Raw genomic sequence first — 16996 nt, 5'->3', positions numbered from 1 at the left:
AGAGCTTACAGTAGCTCTTGCAGCACCAAATCCTCTCCTTGTGGGATTCCAAGTGGTTCCTACTTGGGAGAATCTGGCCAAAGTGATGATCTCTTCACCCTGCACATGAGGGATGGGCTAGAGATGAGTAACACAAAGAAAGAATTTGAGTGTTTACTGTCTCCTCCATGAAATTGAATTAGTAAAGAGGTAGGGCCTAAACAAACAGCGGTGATCCTTCAGCAACACAGAGTTAACGGTGTGATATTTTTTGCCACAAGATGTTCTGGATGCAAACATTTGGTGGGGGGAAGTGGACAGGTTTAAGTAAAAGAAGTTCATTGGGCTACTAATGTACAGACAGCAGCTCTTCCTGAGAAGTCCCACAGACCAAAATATGTGCTGTTCTCACTGTCCCCCCTAAGTGCCCACTTCTGGTGCCTGCAGGAGACAGAACACCAACAGACTGTATGGGTCTACGGCAGGATGGATGCTCTCAAGCCCCATTCATGCAAGCAGACCACGCAGCACATGCATTTACTTGAAATGTCAGAACAAGGGAATGAATGCAAAACCCAACAGTGTTCTTGCAGATCCAACTCGCCACAGCTACCGAGCCAGTGCCCAAGCACCACAAAAATCAGCACCCCCACGTACCATTTCAGGAACATGAAAAGAAAAGTTGCATTGCAGAATACCACTGAGGGGTTTCCCAAGGATGACCTGTTCTGTCCAAGCCAGGATAAAGGGTTTCTATGAACAAAAATAAATACATGGAAGCTGCTGATTTCACTGCACATGCTCCGCACCAAATAGCGCTGCTCTCCCCTGTTATTGGGCCTTTGGCCAAAGAACTTTTATTTCTTTGGAATAACCAAGTCCTAGGAATAGAAATTAAAAAAGGAACCCCCACACAAACCAGTCTGGCTGCAGACAACCGTCTGGAACAACCGCTTGGCTTGTGGGTAGTAACTGGGTGACAGGATATGGAAGGATTATTTTGTGTTTTCCCAGCTTACATCCAGACACGCTCTCAGCACACAGGAGGATGGATCTAGATGTCTGTCTGGCACCTTTCCGCAGGATAGGAAATTCCCTCTTCAACCAAAGAAAAGTTTCTTCTCATCTTATGCCCATATAGAGCTCGGCAGATTGTGGCCTCTGATGCCAAGAAGGACATCAGTTAAAAAATAGCCTGCGCCATGGAAACAATGTGGGCCCATTAGGAAGGAGTAAAGTAAGACAGATTTCTGGACAAACTGAGTGTGAGGGGATGGGATCTGTATGCCATCAGCAACTTGTATTCTGTGATCAGCTTGCAATCAGTGGCTGAAAACCAGGGATGTAGCCCCGTCAATCAGCTAACCAAGACCAGTCAATAGTTTGCTCCCTAGCAGTGTCAGAAACCAAGGTCTGCCTACTCTCATTGTGGACATTAATGAATATTAAGGTATTTGGGAGTACTTCATGCAGGAATCTCCTGTCCTTTCAGAAACCTAAACTCAGATAAGGTCCTGCCTTGCAGTCAGGCAACAAGCCTCAGGTCAACCCACCCCTGAAATGGTACACGACTAATAAAGACCTCCTTAGGCTACCTAGGCTTAGGCACTAGATGCCTCTTTTCCTCAGAAGGTACTTCTAGTCCTGAACTCTTAGGTCTTCTCATATGGGCTGATGCTGGAACAAGGGCCAAAGGCAAAGCTGTAAAGGGCTTTCCTTAGGCGAGTTTGCTGGGTACAACAACCAACCCACCCATGTTGTCATGCCAGTCTCACACAAGGCAGCTCATCTGAGGGAGCCAATCCATAGCCTCACAGACTACCATGCCTGAGGGACACGTCCCCAGGTTTCAACACATCTTGGTGACAGCCCTCATTTAGAAGGTGTGTGCCAGTGGGGTACAAGCACTGACTTCTGTTCCCAGCACCACAGCTCAACCCTTGGCAAGCTGAAAGGGCTCTGCAGCCGGACTTCATCTCTACAGTGAGCCTGGAGGAGAAGGCTGAAAACAAAGACTGCCTACACCAGCTGCTTGCAAGGGTGATAGTCACTCACATAACCTCACTCAGGCTCCTAGCTCCTGCCATGCTAACCTGCAACAACTAAGGAAGAGCCAGGATCTGGATAACTGTAGGTGCAGCTATGTGACAGCTTTGATATAAACCTTCCAAGCAAGATACTTTCCTACATCCAGGTCCACCAGGAAGCTTTCCTAAGTGTCCACAATATTTCACACTCCATAAAGGCTAGACTAGGGAGGCAACCAGGTGAGCTCTTCACATGGTGTATTTTGTTGTAGCCTTCCCATTCTGCTAGGGCTGTCTCAGATAGAACAGTACACATTCACCTGGCCAAGGACTTGGTGTGCTACAGTAATTAAAGAGGAGGAAGAGAGACTTCTTACCATGCAAGATCCACTCCCACTGCCTCAGCTGGTTCCTGAGATGCTCCAGCCTCAAAATGCCTGTCCTACAACATAATGCTGTATATACTGAGGTACATGTGGAGGCCAGGTCAATGTTCAAACAGACTATTCCACGGCAGGGATAATGAGTCCGAAAAGCAAGAACACAGCAAGACAGGGGAGAAATGCCCAGGGGCACCCAGTTGGTCCAGAAGAAGCCTTTTTTGAACTGTGCTTCACCTGTGTGCCATGTTCCCACAGCTTGGGCAGGCCTGTGTCCAGAGCAGGATGGAGACAGCCCTGCAAGGTCACACTGGGCCATATGTCCTTTACATTGACTTTTAGGCCTGGGTCAGAGCAGAGTTTGCACCACGCAGGGAATGCTTTCTGTGCAGATAAAGGTCAGAACTAATTGGCTTTTCTCTAAATCCTTGCCTGGGTGTTCATGCTGAGTAGTTGTGGGTGGTACTGGTGCCTATTCAAAAACAGCTTAGCTGGCTTACTCTGCTGGTCAACGATGGCAAGAGGACAAACAGGCTCTGCCCACGACCACATACAACAGTTACTGCAGAGAAAACAGCCCTGAGTGCACACATACCTGTGATGCTGGTTGCTAGGAAGAGTTGGGTCACCAGGCAACCTGAATCCCACTGAACAGGAGAACAGGGGCTACAGATAAATGCACGGGGGTAGGAGAGGTTGGCACTGCCTACACTGCGGGTGGTAGTGTATTTCTCACTGAAAAGGCAACACAGCCCCTGATTCCCATAGTGAGGCATCCCAACAGCACTTCTGTAGCCCCAGCATGCTTGAGAAACAGCCAGAGGAGCTGGCCAGACTGGCCCTGCCACCCACCGCTTCTCAGAGATGTCCTCAGTGGGTGCAAGGCTTGCCTTTTACTTTAAAAGGGGTGAACTCACTCTTCTGCAAGACATAATTAAAGTAAGTTATGACCTGGGTCTGCTTTCTATTTTCACTTAAGCTATAAGATGTTTTCCTGATCAGGAAAACTTCTATCATCCCAAATAGTGCAACATAAATTCAGGAATTATAAGACAGTGCATGACAGCAGGAAATTAAGTGCAAAGTCCAGCAAAGCAGAATGGATTTATCTGTTTAACTTCATGCAAAAGTTCAATATACAGTATTACCTTTTCGGAATTCATTTTGCATTCGAGTAAAAATCAAGAATTTAGGAATAGAAGAAAAACTAATGATATTTCCTCATTACACTGGTGAGTAGGTTTTCCTCCTTTTAATTTAGCCCATATTTTCCTATCAGTCAGAGAGAAGGCAGCTGAGAGGATGTCCACTGAACTACCCCAACATCAGTGAACTGTCCATTATGCTGTATCTGCAATACCTGCAATTTGTCTAAAGTCCAGCTCTATGGAATTAAGTCATTACAGGAGGTTATCAACACTGGATGTCAGCACAGGAAAGATGACAACCCTTAAGGATTAAGACATTAGAAGCCAAGTAGAAAGATCTGCCAACCTATTATTTTACAATGCCTCAGGCATAAATCTCAGCAACTCAAGGATTCTGAGTGGCTGGGATTGCCTGTTCTATCCTTTCCCTTGGCTAAGAGTCTATCACAGCATTTCTAACCCATTAACATAATTCTAGTCCGAAATACCACAAGCCTAACTTTAGGCATATTCACAGATACTCCAATAGCTAAAACTGTACTTACACACATTTATGCAAGTGCTTGTGTCCCTCCTGAGCGAGAGCAAGGCAAACCAGAAGGATCTAACCTTACCAGGTGCTAATAGGAGGAAAAGCAAAGCTGGAGGATTGAACCTGTTTGGTGAGATGTGCCGAAAAACCCGTGAAGGAGACAAAACCTTCATACACCACAGGAGACAGACAAAGGTACATTTTCACTGCGCCAGGCTGTCTTCAGCAAGCCTGAAGAGCAGAGGCTAGCTGAGCACGTGACAAGCAATCAGCCCAAAGAAAGAAGGAAATTAATCTGTCCTCATTCATACAAAGCATGAGCCCTTACACAGATCTTTGAAAGCACACCTACTGTGCACCAATAATAATGACTCTGCTTCACTCTTCTTTTAGTCTGAGGAGGAAAAAACCCTTGAATCACGCACTCCTGGCTCTGCAGAATAACCAGCTGCCACCAGGACAGTGACTCAAGTCACTGCCTGCAAGCCTGTGGTTCACTTTGCACAGCCAAGCAAACCCCTTCATATAGGAAGGATCAGGATGATTCCCAGGCTGGCCAGACTGGAATCTCACAGCTGATTCCAGATACAGGTGCCAGTAGAAAATAACCAACATGACTTGCTGGTCCCCAGTGCTGTGCACGCACACATGCGAGCTGCAAGGGCATGGGAAGAGAGCTGATACAGTGGCTTTGTTAGTGCCTCATCCACAGTTCCCTGGTGCAACAGACACCCATGTTCCATGTCACCAGAACAGCCTCACCTATGACTTCATTTTGCTGATGAACATTAACAAAATGACAAACATGTCTGTCTTACCTCTGCAAGGACAGAAAGGAACATGCCAAGCACATAAGTAATTTAACAACTTTTTTGGATTAGAACATCAATTGTATCACCTCCAAAGCTGTCTGTGTCGACAGCAAAGTTGGAATGGAATTGCCACCCTTAAAGTGCTCAGTTTTCTTCAGCTGCATGTTCCAGCCAGCTACTTTTTTAACACCCCACAATCCAAGTACTTCATTCTGATAACACCTAGGGCCACAAATTAAGGGCTTAGTTTGACTGGCAATGCACAGACTTGTTCCAACGAGATGCTCCCAGCCCCAAGGAGCCTGCTTGCAAGCAAAGGTTAGAAAATAGACGCCTACACTTTAGCTACTACACAAATGTGAATGGCACAAGAGTTAACGAGGGATTTGGAAGAAACACATTTGTGTGAGAAAACCCTAACCCAAGGTGCAGGGATGTGTAAGACTTTTCATTAGTAGAAAGCTCACTGTGTCAGTGGAGAATACTCCTAAGGACTCGGTACTCAATAGCAATGCACCCTGAGCAAGTTTGCTGACTACATCAAGCTGTGTGTTGCAGTCAACACACAGCCATCCAGAGGGACCTGGACGGGCCTGGCAAGAGAGGAGGGCCAGTGCAAACCTAATGAAGTTCAACAAGGCCAAGTACAAGATCCTACATCTGGGCTGGGACAATCCCAAGCACAAATACAGGCTGGGAGGAGAACAGATTGAGAGCAGACCTGGGGAGAAGGACTTGGAGGTGCTGGTTGACAAGAAGCCCAAAATGACCTGGCAGTGTGCAATCACAGCCCAGAAACCAACCATATCCTGGGCTGCATCAAAAGCAGCATGACCAGCAGGTCAAGGGAGGTGATTCTCCCCCTGTACTTCACTCTCGTGAGACCTCACCTACAGTTCTGTGTTCAGCTCTGGGGGCAACAAGACAAGAGGGATGTGGACCTGCTCGAGCAAGTTCAGAGGAGGCCGCAAAGAAGATCAGAAGGACGGAGCACATCTCCTATGGAAACAGGCTGAGAGAGTTGGACTTATTCAGTCTGGAGAAGGCTCTGGGGAGACCTTAGAGCAGCTTCCAGCAGCTAAAGGGACCTACAAGATATCTGGAAAGGGACTTTATACAGGGCTTGTAGGGATAGGACAAGGGGCAATGGGGCTTTAAACTGACAGAGGGGAGATTTAGAGATTAGGAAATTCTTCCCTGTGAGGGTGGAAAGACACTGGCACACGTTGCCACAAGGAGCTGTGTCTGGTTCAACTCTGGCAGTTCTCAAGGCCACGCTGGACAGCAACCTGGTCTAGTGGAAAGTGTCCCTGCCCATGGTAGGGGGTTGGAACTAGATGAGCACTAAGGTCCCTTCCAACCCAAACCATTCTACAACAATTCATGCTTTAGCCACAGCAGCTAAGGACTCTAAGCCACTTGGCTGGACTATGAACCGTAACAGCTTAGGAACAGACATGCTGCCACTTACCCGCCTCTGCTACAGTGGAACAAGTGCCCAGTGAGCAGGCAGCAAGGTCAGCAGGACCTGACTTCCAAGGGTTCAGATTTGAACCCTAACTACCACACCTCACAGCCCAGCCACCCCTACCACAAACTGCTGGCAGCACTAACCCAACAGCAGGTAAAACATCAGTCTGTCAATCCCTCCCTTCCCCTTATGGGGACTTCTGGTGAAAGCACAATAAAAGAGACACTAACCTCAGCAACACCAATCATCAGACCTCTTGAGTCAAAGCCCTCTGAGCAGTGTTAGCTGTCAACTGCCTAAAGGCCAACTTTAATAGGGAACAAAAAGAAGAAAAGTTCATTGTATCAGCACCCAAACCTTGTGTATTTCCTCGTGTCACTTACAGGAGGCAATGGCAGCCTCTCAGCTTCTCCACGGAGGGGAAGCGTAGGAAGACCGATCACAGCAACATTAAACCTGTTCAGCACACATGGTACCAAAGCGAGGCCCTTGGAGTGGGCAGAAATTTCATCCTGACAAGATTTCCAAAGCTTGGCCGACAATCCAAGGCTGGTCAAACCTCCTAAGCTTCCAAGAATGAGTTGACAGTTTATCCAAGGACACTCTCCTGGGACTTTGCCTAATGGTAATACTGTTGCAAGCTGGAAACGAAACAGCAGCTTGCTTTTCCTTGAATTCGGGAACTTCCAACAAAGGTCATAAAGTAGAAAAGCAAATGTGTAATGAAGGAGAAGAGCAGCTAAGCACACCGTTTTTAAAGCTCTGGAAGCTCCTGGTTTGGGTGGTTTTTATTCTACCCAAATTAGATGCTCTTTCTCCACTTACACTACTATAGACCTGAACTTATGCTCACACCTGACTAACTTTTCACTAGGTTTCAAGACAGCAAACTGAACCTTTTAAATAATGCACGTAACACGTGCCAGCAAATATATAAACCTGTAGAGACACAGACCAGCATGAGGAAGTTGAGAAGGCAGAAGTCGGGTCCATGCCATCTGAGGGCAATAGAGGGAGATGGTACAGGACACCTGGCCTTGTCAGAGGGTCTGTGCAGTGAGCCATGGGAAGCTCCCACAGCACTTGCTGCTTGTGACACCTACCCACTGTCCACACCTGCAAGATCTGGCCCAGTGCCTAAGACAGAGCACTGCACGGTGTTAATGTTAAATGATTATAGATGCTGACACAAGGCTCCACAAGATCCCCAAAGGCCCACAAAACATACATAAACCCAGAGTCTGAAAGTCTGGCTTTCTGCCCATACACATGTATACCAGCCATTGCACCACTCCCCAAAGCAGGCCGCAACGAGACCTCTGTTGCTCTGTGCATCAGCCTTGCAAGAGCCAATGTAAGATTAAACCTCTTTCCTCTACTGAGCCAGCAAAAATGCAGGCAACCTGTTTGCAGCACAAACCCCTGGCACTAGTATGGACAAAATGGCTGCAGACACCCACTCCTGCAGGTCTTCATGCCTCCCAGCATCCCAAAGGCTGTATATACCCCCAGAGATCTTTCCAAAGAGTTCCAAGAGACAAACAAGGTCCTGAAATACAGTGTTCAAGAGAAATCCCCCCCAGTCTCTGCAGAGATTCACTGCACTGGGTAGGTCCACTACAGCCTAAAGCACTGACTTTATTTCCAAAACTAAAGTCTAATCCTGCCTCCTCCAAGAACCATAGAACGTGCAATCCCCAGAGGAAGGAGTTCACGGACACAGCAAACTTTGAGGAAGCATCAGCACTGTTTCTAACCAAGTTGCCATCAGCCAGTGAGTGTGCAGAAGCGCAGCCACCCAGCAATCCGCCCTGTGCAGCACATACAAAAGACCACTAGAGCCTGGTCTAGGAATCCCCAGCCCCCAACTCACGCAACGAGGGCTGCTACTTTTCCCAGATCCCTTCTTTGATTTGTGGCCAGACACTGCACTTCCCACAGTACCAATGCCAATCCAGAGCAGCTCTGCTGATTACAGGGGGTATCCCTGAGTTCACAACACTTCTGCCAAGTCAGGATCTGATGTTTTTCTGTAACTCACTCCCCATGACTCCATTTTATCCCATTGCATATGGCTCAAAAATTCCTCCTTGCATTTGGTAGGAAAGGCTTAGATATTCCTTATCCTGAATTTGTGATCCTCATTTTTCTTTTGAGCCCTAAGAAAGGATGTAAGCAGAGTGTGGAAAGCCAGGGGTCAGTGCAGGGAGCCAGCCTGTAAGCTCCAGCTCAGAATCTGTCCTTTAGGACCAGAAGAGAGAAAAGCAAATAATGAGCCAAAAGGCATTTTAGGCAAACCATGTTTGTATAGTACCTGGCACAGTGGGGTTCTAGCCTGGCAAGGGCTGGGAGGTTGCACACATACAGAGGTAACTACACAGACAGGCAAATGCCTATGTAGTTAAACATGAACCCTGTTAAAAGTAAATACTTCTAAAGGACAAATACATCTACCTTTATTCACCTTTCTGTATTACCTATTGGATTGTGCAGAATAAGCCTCAAAGAAACAGGACTTCAGTAAGAGGAACACAGCCTAGGCCAGCTCAACTAAGCACACTGGCTGAGAGGAAACCGGCCTGGCATAATAAACACTGAAAGTTACTAGCTTCCCAAAGCCCTGTTATTAGTTAAGTGAGGGTACAAAAAACAACAGTGACAAAACGAGCTGTTCTTACCTTTAGCTGGAAAGGCTGAATTTCGTTCAAACTCTGGTTCCTGAGCTTTTTGGTGAGGATCTTCAGCATGGTACAAATCCGAGGAGCCAAGAAAGGGTTAAGTATACACGCACGCCTCTTACATCTGCCGAGCCGCCGCTGCTGCGCTCGGAGGAGCTCCGCAGAGCTCGCATCCAGCACCCCAGGTACGCGGCGGCGGGGTGAGGCTGGGGACAGCCCGCTCCAGCTGTGCCCCTCTCTCTTCCGCACCGCGCTCTGTCCTACAGCCCTCGGGGGCGGCAGGGGGAGGGAACCCCTTTCAAAGCCTACAAATAAACACCGAAGTTCCTTCGCTTTCAGCCCCGCTTCATAAAGGAGGGAGGTACAGCTGGCAGCGTGCAGCAGGGGACCCGCGGCATGGGGCGCAGCGCTCACTGCGGGCCGCGGCCCCGGGCTCCGCTCGCCCCAGGCGGGTCCCGCACTGCCCCGCACCAGCACCAGCACCGCATCGCGCTCCGCTTGCCCCCGGGCGCCCCGCGCCCGCACCGCGACGCGCAACTTGTAACGAACGGCGCGGAGCCCATTGGCAGCACGGGCCGGGACGGGCGGGGCCTCCGCTTAAAGGGACCCCGCCGGCGTCACCGCGGTGGAGATGCTTAGGGGCGGGATAACGAGGGAGGGAAAGAGCACCCATGGGATGCTGAGTGCAGGATGGAGAGAGCCTCTTCCTGCAAGGAAAGGCCTCGGTTCGGCTCCAGTTGGCAAAGTAACTTTTCTTCAAGGCGTACAGCAGGCAGAGCCTGAGCCAGAAAACAGCTCTGCTCTTCACAGTGCCTTCCTAGAGTGCCTGCAGCACCTCATCTGTTAAACCATACCGGCCCTGTAAATTCCGCATTCACACTGTGAACTGTTCTCCCCCAGTTCACACCAAATTGAAATCACCATCCAGGTTTACGTCTCTAAGCCACCGTACATTGCTATAGGTACTTCGGGTTTCCTTATTGCAGGAATACAGAAAACCAGGGACAGCTCACATGAGCAGATTGCTAGCTGAACATCCTGCCTCCAACGGGGAAGAGTAAAAAGCCAGGTGAAAGCAGAAATCCTGCCTGTAGATATGCAATAGTATACCTAATGTTAGGTAAGAACTACTCCTGATCCCTAACTGGTAATCACGGTATATCCCTAAGCCCAACATCTGAGAAACTCTTATTACAACTTTCTTACCCCAGTGAATGTCACTTAACAAAGTTTGATTTTATTTTCCACACAAAGCCCATCTCCCCGGCCTTTATTCTTTCCTTATTCTGGTGCTGGAGCCATTGGCTTTCCCCGCAGTGGTCTGTAAAATCTCACCCATAAACCACTGCCATGTGGCTGCTTTCCCACATCTGAGCTCTCCAGGTTCAAGCAATGGGACAGGCACAAGTCAGGGCCCATTTTTTTGTCTCAGGGCAGATGAAGCTGACAAAGCTCCCTGGAAGAGAGAAGAGCAGAACCTGCCATCCCCCTTGCATCACCTCACAGCCCTGTACCCAAATTGTTACTGCCCCACTAAGGCACAGAGCAGCAGCGTGGTGCTCAGCTGCCTGACCTGCTCTGGAGCCAGTGCTGCTCAAGACAAGTGGCAAAAGCACGTGCCCATGAAGCACTTGTGATGTGAGAGAGACTAATACTGTAATTCCTTGTGTTAACTCTGCTCCTCCCACCTTTACCTGCATGTGTTCCAGCAGACACCTGCAGAGCAGCTACATCTTTCTTGCTCGGTATTCCATATAAGCAGAATAGCCAGGAACACCGCCTTCAGGTACACCTGGAGCTTTTGGGGGTCAGGCTGTACACACCTGCTCCAGTGTTGTCTCAGACTGCATAGTCATGAGCATCTCTGTGTTCCAGCAGGCTCAGGAGAAACTCACACTCTCAAGTTCCTCCCCAGCTAACCTTGTACCTTGCACTGGTAAAGTACTGTGACCTCTCTTCTGCTCCACAAACGCAATGCCAGGAGGAACTGACTGACAGATCACAAGCTCTCCATTGCTTCACAACATCCATCAGCAACTCTGAATGAGGCACAGGGACACACTGCTGTAACCAACAAGCAATTTAGCAAACCCTTGCAGAAAGCAGAGCTGCAACGTACTGCTGCGACTCCTGTCTTGTGTGATCCCTGCCGCGAGGATGAAGCTTGACATGCTAGATGGCTTCCCAGTGGATCACAAGTCATACTGCTGCATCATGTACTGGAAAGCAAGCTTCCTGAGAGGTCTAGATGTGCAGCTCCTCCACGGTACAGGTTGCAGAACACTGCCAAATAACTTCTATGCAAGCATAGCAACATACTTTCCAGGCATAAGTAACAGTATTATTCCCAAAGGAGGAAACTAAGATAGAGAAAGGTTACTTGACTTTCTAAAGGTCACTGAGGAAAGCCATTCAAGATCCAAGAATAGAAGTGGTATCTCCTGGCCCCTAGCTGTAATCTAGCCTGTTACTAGATCGCCTTTCTGGAGCTATGCAAAATTCAGTGGTTTCACTGCCCAAGCATCTCCTGTGATCACTTTGCTTTGGTTTTGGCTCCTGCGGGTTTCTCACCCCTGGAGTTTTGATCTGCCTACTGGGTTCAATCCAAATCTCAGACCTCGTCCAAGTTTCCTCTGGTGACACGATAAAAACCTGAACAATACATTGCATAACACTGGGGTAAGCCCAGACCCCTGCTCCAGCATTGCTTGAAGGTCTCTTTAAATTCCTCATGGCCACACCAGAAGCAGAAGGGAGGCAAGTGGCAAGTTTTCCCTGCAAGAGCACAAGGCATTGCAGAGACAGGGAGAGGTCAGGGGGCTGGGAGCTGAGCCGGATCCTGGTTCACTTCCACAATACCCACATGTGCCTGCCTGCTGCTGCCATGGGGAAGAGATCCCTGGAGAACTGCCTCAGCTGATGGTGTGCCACATCTTATTTTCCTTCCAAGACATACCTCTGTGGGAATCCTGGCCAAACAGCATAATAAAGGAGACAGGCAGGAGGCGTGAAGACAGTGCAGCAAGGATTACTTTAATACACATATTCCCCCTGAGCTGTATTTCTTGTGCTTGGAGGAAAATCTAATACCTTCTGCAATTTATTCTGCCCAGAGTGTACCATTAACATTGCAAGATACAAGAACAGGAATGTGTGTGGGTGCAGAAGGGCCCATTAGGCAGGCCTGGCCAAGCCTGCTCATAAGCAAAGAGATGCTATTTTCACCTTTTGAAGTCACCAGGGGCTCACCTTGCACAATGAACCCCCTATCCTCACACTCTGCCATAGCTGGATCATGCTGCATCTGTGCGGACGTTGCTCTGAACATCCCGATATTGGAAGCAATTAAAAACCCATCCAAGGCAGAGGTTCAAGTGCCATCTATTGGGGATCTCCCCTCATTACACCAAAGGAGGCAGAGAAGGGGATGGAAAATCCCTATCCGCCCGGTCTCGCTTATGGCTCTGACTGGGTGATGTCTGAGATAGACGCTGGAGCTACAGCAAGTGCTAGGCACAGAAGCGGCATCTATCTGCCAAGGGCAACGCTAAAAGAGAATAGCAAGGCAGGAAGCAAGCTGAGCCTAGAGCTTGCTTTGGAGGGAGATGTGGGCCCAAAGCCTGGCATGCTTTGAATGGGGCCACAGAGCAGGGCCACCCAACAGCTATCTCGGCCACAGTCCAGTGTATGTAAATAAAAGCAGAGGAGAAGGACAGACCGCAGATACAATGATAATTGTTCCCAGAAGAGTATGACTGACAAAACAGGCAAAGGGCACTGAGCTCTGCCCCTGAGCCAGCCACTGATCACCTGTGGCAGGTACCACTGGGCATCTCTCCTGTAGGCTCCTCTGGGAGGGATCATCTCTGACTCTGCTTCTGTGCAATGCCAGCCCTTACACAGGCCGACCAATGCTGCATCCCCACCAATATGAACCATAGGCACCCCATGAACCAGCTGCAGGGGTGAAGCTGCAGTGCACACGCATGATCTCCGAGTTCTGGCTGCATGGTCTTTATACCAGGAGTGTGGGGCAAGCAGTTGGGAACCATCCCATGTGCAGTCACCAGGCAGCCCGTCACTAAGGCTATAGACACCCAGAGGGGAGAACTGGCCACTCTTATTTGAATGGCTACAGACCGTCACAGCGCAGAGCCAGCCGCTGTCATGCAAACACTTTGGACATTCAGGGAGCATCAGGAAGGGCTGGTCAGAGATGGCTGAGATTGACAGTTATCTGTTCTCTTTTAGATACATCTCTTTTAGGCACATCCAGGCAATGAACTATTCAGTATGCACGTTTTGCAGATACAGTTTCTGATTGCCATGAGAAGAGAAAAAGAAGCAGACAAGAAATTAAATACAAAGATATTTAGCAATTACTGATCCTTACTATTTGATAGAGAAACAATGTCCATGCCAGCACAGGCCATGTGACAGCAGTAAGGAAAAGAGATGATCCTCTTAACAGCACTGCTGGGCAGCCCCATTTCTGTCATAACTCCCTTGCTGCCCATTCTCTCCCTGCAAATTGCTAGGGCCAATTGGAAAGTCAGCGTGTGGCTAATACACCAAGAGCGAGGGAGAGCAGGGTTATTATGGCCATTTACACCATGCTCCTCTAACTGGTATTTGTTCCTCTGCAAAGAGGCCTGGAAGGGGCCCCATGACACCCACCTGGGAATGAGCTGCTTGGACAGTGCCCACAGGGCCCACAGTTTAGCTTGGCTAGATGGAAGCTCCAGGCTCAGTGTAGCCTGGCTCCTCAGAATCACAAGCAAAGACAATAGACGATTCTTGCTTTAAATAGGTTCTTCCCTCTAACCCCTGGAGAAGAGGAATTATGTCATCTGGCTAAAGGATCTCTGACCTTCTTCTCTTCAAATACAGCCACTGTAACTCTCTTCCTTTTCAAATGCTTTCATGGCAGCAGTCCTCAGCATAGGTCACACAGTGGTTCTGAGTCCTGCCATGTAGCTAGCCTGGAGTCCAAAGACAACATAAACATCCTAGCCCCACAGAGAGGGTCAACCAACTCAACAGCTGCCCTGGGATTGAAGCTTTTAGGTCAAAACCAAGAAACCTCAACCTACAATGCTTACTTAGAAGGGCAGCATCAGAGAGAAAGGGCCCATAATCCTGCAAAAGCGGGAAACGTCTTAGGCAAAAGTGTTAGAAATGAGCACACACATTCTCCACATGGGAAGGGAAAAATGTTATTGTGGTTGCTAGTTTGATGGGGGGAAATTCCTTTCTGGAACTTCCTGGCTGCCCAGACAGCCTCTGGGCTTATCCCAAGTGTACAAATAAAACACAGCTTTCGACATCAAAGAGGTTTCCCAGTTCATCTAGTCAGGCACCATGTCTAGATGTGTATTTGTGAGTGCTTTCAATGCTTCTAAGAAAAGTGCAGAAAGAGCCAGCTTAGTATCACCAGGGAAAGAAACTCCGGGAATGATTTCCAGGAGGTGCAAGTTTGAACTTGCTGCCTTGCAGCTCCTCCTTACCATGGGCCCCATGCATGGGAGGAGAGCAACAGCCAGGTGTCACGCATGCTGGGCCAGGCTGGAAGGCTCCTGGCCACAGTGCCTCGCTGCAAGCCTGGCCAAACCTCTCAGATTGCCATCAGATGATCAGAAAACATCAGCCAGGCACTGGAGATGCTTCACAGCCTACCTGTGCCCCAGCTCCAGCTGCTGCCAGGCTCCAGTTCATCAGTGGAGAGGGAAGACAGTTCTGGGTCTGCTGAAGTCAGGGCATAAACCTGTGCTACTGAGCTGCTCAGGGAAGGCTGGGGACAGGAGCATGTACTACCTGAGGCCTCTGCAGGAGTGACAGCACAGCAGAATGAACAGAGAAAGGCTTGGAGGTAAAACATACAGCTCTAAAATAACTGTAGAACTGAAAATGACTGAGGATTTGTGGCCACAAACCAGCTGAAAGCCGATCGATGGGGTCCAAACAGCCAGTAAAACTGCGCTTTGGTGAACAGAACAAGACAACTTGTCTTCATAAGCCTCTGCCTCAAAAGCTCAGATTGCCAGACTGGCCAAGGGAAGAGAGACCTTAGAAAAGTTTGTAATGAGAATAAAGCACAGGCAAGTCTTACTCCTGGCTTTCTGAACTCTGAATGCTTGCTGTGTCTGTATATTCCCCCTCTTCCTCCCCTCCCTCAGTTTCTTCTAGAGGCCAAGGCCAAATGCTGAAACTTTTGTCAGTTTCTTACAACTAAGACAGTTATTTGCAAGCTATCCACCAGAAATCCCAGTTGGAACAGCTCTCTAGGCAGCATGGCTGTGTAAACAAGGATGAAAATGGCCTTGGGAGGGAGGAAATGAGTTTGGCATCAGAAACCGTGAGCTCTGCATGCAGGCACGCTAGCACTAAAAATGGTCAAAGAGGGGGGCAAGAGAAGATGGGCTAAGACAAAGGGCAGACAGAGGGCGAGGATGGGATATTACTGTGGAAGTCTTATGTTACATCACTCCCTTATGTCTCTTTGTTCCCAGGATCAAACACTTCAGCTAAGAGGGCTGTTGGAACAGAAGCAGGATCTGGCAGATCCATGAAGAGAAGACAGCCATGGCCTGCTGCTGTCCTGCCTAAAGGAGACCTTGTGGAAAGCCGTGTATTGCATCCGATACTTTCTGTTGCCTGTATTATATACATCCGTCCCCAGAGGGCACAAGAGACCACCACTTTGCCTGCGCACCGGCTCACCCGCTCCAGCTGATCACCGACGGGAGAAGGGAGAGTGGTCTGGAGGGGTTCTTGTTTGTTCCCATCTTTGCCTCTGTGTCCTTCCTTCCTTCCTCATGCGCTCAGGCAGAACCGGGATAACTACACAGCAGCAAGGAGCTCACGCAAGCAGGATGCTACACTTTGTTAGCCAAAGGCCTGGGTGCCTCACGCACAGCCAGCCAGGTTGCTGATCCCAGGCGCCGCACGTTCCTTTGTCAGTGCTTAAGCCCAAAGACAGTGTAAGCAGTCTCTTGGCCCTCAAAGGAGAACAAAAGTAGGGCCCACACAACCTGAGAGCATTCAGAGAAGGCAATGTAGAAGCAAATTCTCTGGGTCTTAGTTTCCCCACCGCAGCCAGCATTCCTAGAGGTATTTATGAGTCATTATCTGGAACCTGTTTTTGAAGAAACCTCTCTTTTCTCAGCCAGATCCACTCATCTGTATGCTGGCTCCTCTCTAGATGGGTAACAGGCCCAAATACATAGCATCAAATCCCCCCAGTTAACCTGCTCATGCTACACAAAGAGGCACATGCGGCAGGTGCATGGGATTCAATCTCTGGGACCTGCATAGCTATGTAGCAAATTGCAAGAAAAGTAGGATAGATTCAGCCTAAAGAATGTTAATCTCATCACTCCCCAACCCTCCCTTTTTCTCCTTTATAAACCCAAAGGATGACTTCTGAAGATCCAGGCAGATTTGCTGTACGCATGGCAGACACACATCATGCCAGCAGATAAACAGGCTTTCAATATACTTCTGCCCAGTTTCTTGCTGCTGTCATCACCACACTACATTGACATCACTACAGTACCAGAGCTGTCCCAACATCTATTTGTACATGTGGGTGGGATGGCTGGATACTTAAGTCACATATTGCATAGTAGAGTGGGAGTCCCATCAGAGCAACCAGGCTTGCACAGGTAAGAGGAGACACTCATTATGTATGAGTTCATCTCAGCCCTGGCCTGTGCATTCTGATGCTAATGTGGTGACTACACTGACAGAAATGAAGCTTGAGTTATGGTAAGAGTCAGGCTAAGAGGATAACAGCCATAAAAATTTAGGAGAAAGAGCTATGATTAGAAGAGCAGATGGGTCAGGAAAAGTATCCGACTTGGAGCACTGTCATCAGCATCCTGCCCAAAGGAATTTTGTTCCTTCACACCAATGCAGCTTGGCTGCTGTCAGTCAGACACTTTTCTGTGCCATTCCTCAGAGGACACAG

At 48.8% G+C, this 16996-nt stretch overlaps 1 protein-coding gene across 4 annotated transcripts in view; it reads right to left on the bottom strand.

The window, feature by feature from the left end:
* Positions 1-10892, bottom strand: part of LOC133219727 (uncharacterized) — a 57700-nt gene extending 46808 nt beyond the window's left edge. For 3 of the 4 annotated variants that reach the window (XM_061367238.1, XM_061367239.1, XM_061367241.1), the window contains exon 1: positions 9028-9364. In XM_061367238.1, the coding sequence (XP_061223222.1) occupies positions 9028-9096 (69 nt within the window). In that variant the 5' untranslated portion in view covers positions 9097-9364. Of the gene's footprint in view, positions 1-9027; positions 9365-10850 lie in introns of those variants that run through there. The other variant, XM_061367240.1, reaches the window with a different exon arrangement.
* Positions 10893-16996: the final 6104 nt, after the last annotated feature.

This window comes from Neopsephotus bourkii, unplaced genomic scaffold (assembly GCF_033783945.1).
Source record: "Neopsephotus bourkii isolate Nb327-2 ecotype Australia unplaced genomic scaffold, CSIRO-AGI_Nbou_v1 NB_1373, whole genome shotgun sequence".
Lineage (NCBI taxonomy): Eukaryota > Metazoa > Chordata > Aves > Psittaciformes > Psittacidae > Neopsephotus > Neopsephotus bourkii.
This window is presented reverse-complemented; position numbering and strand designations above follow the sequence as displayed.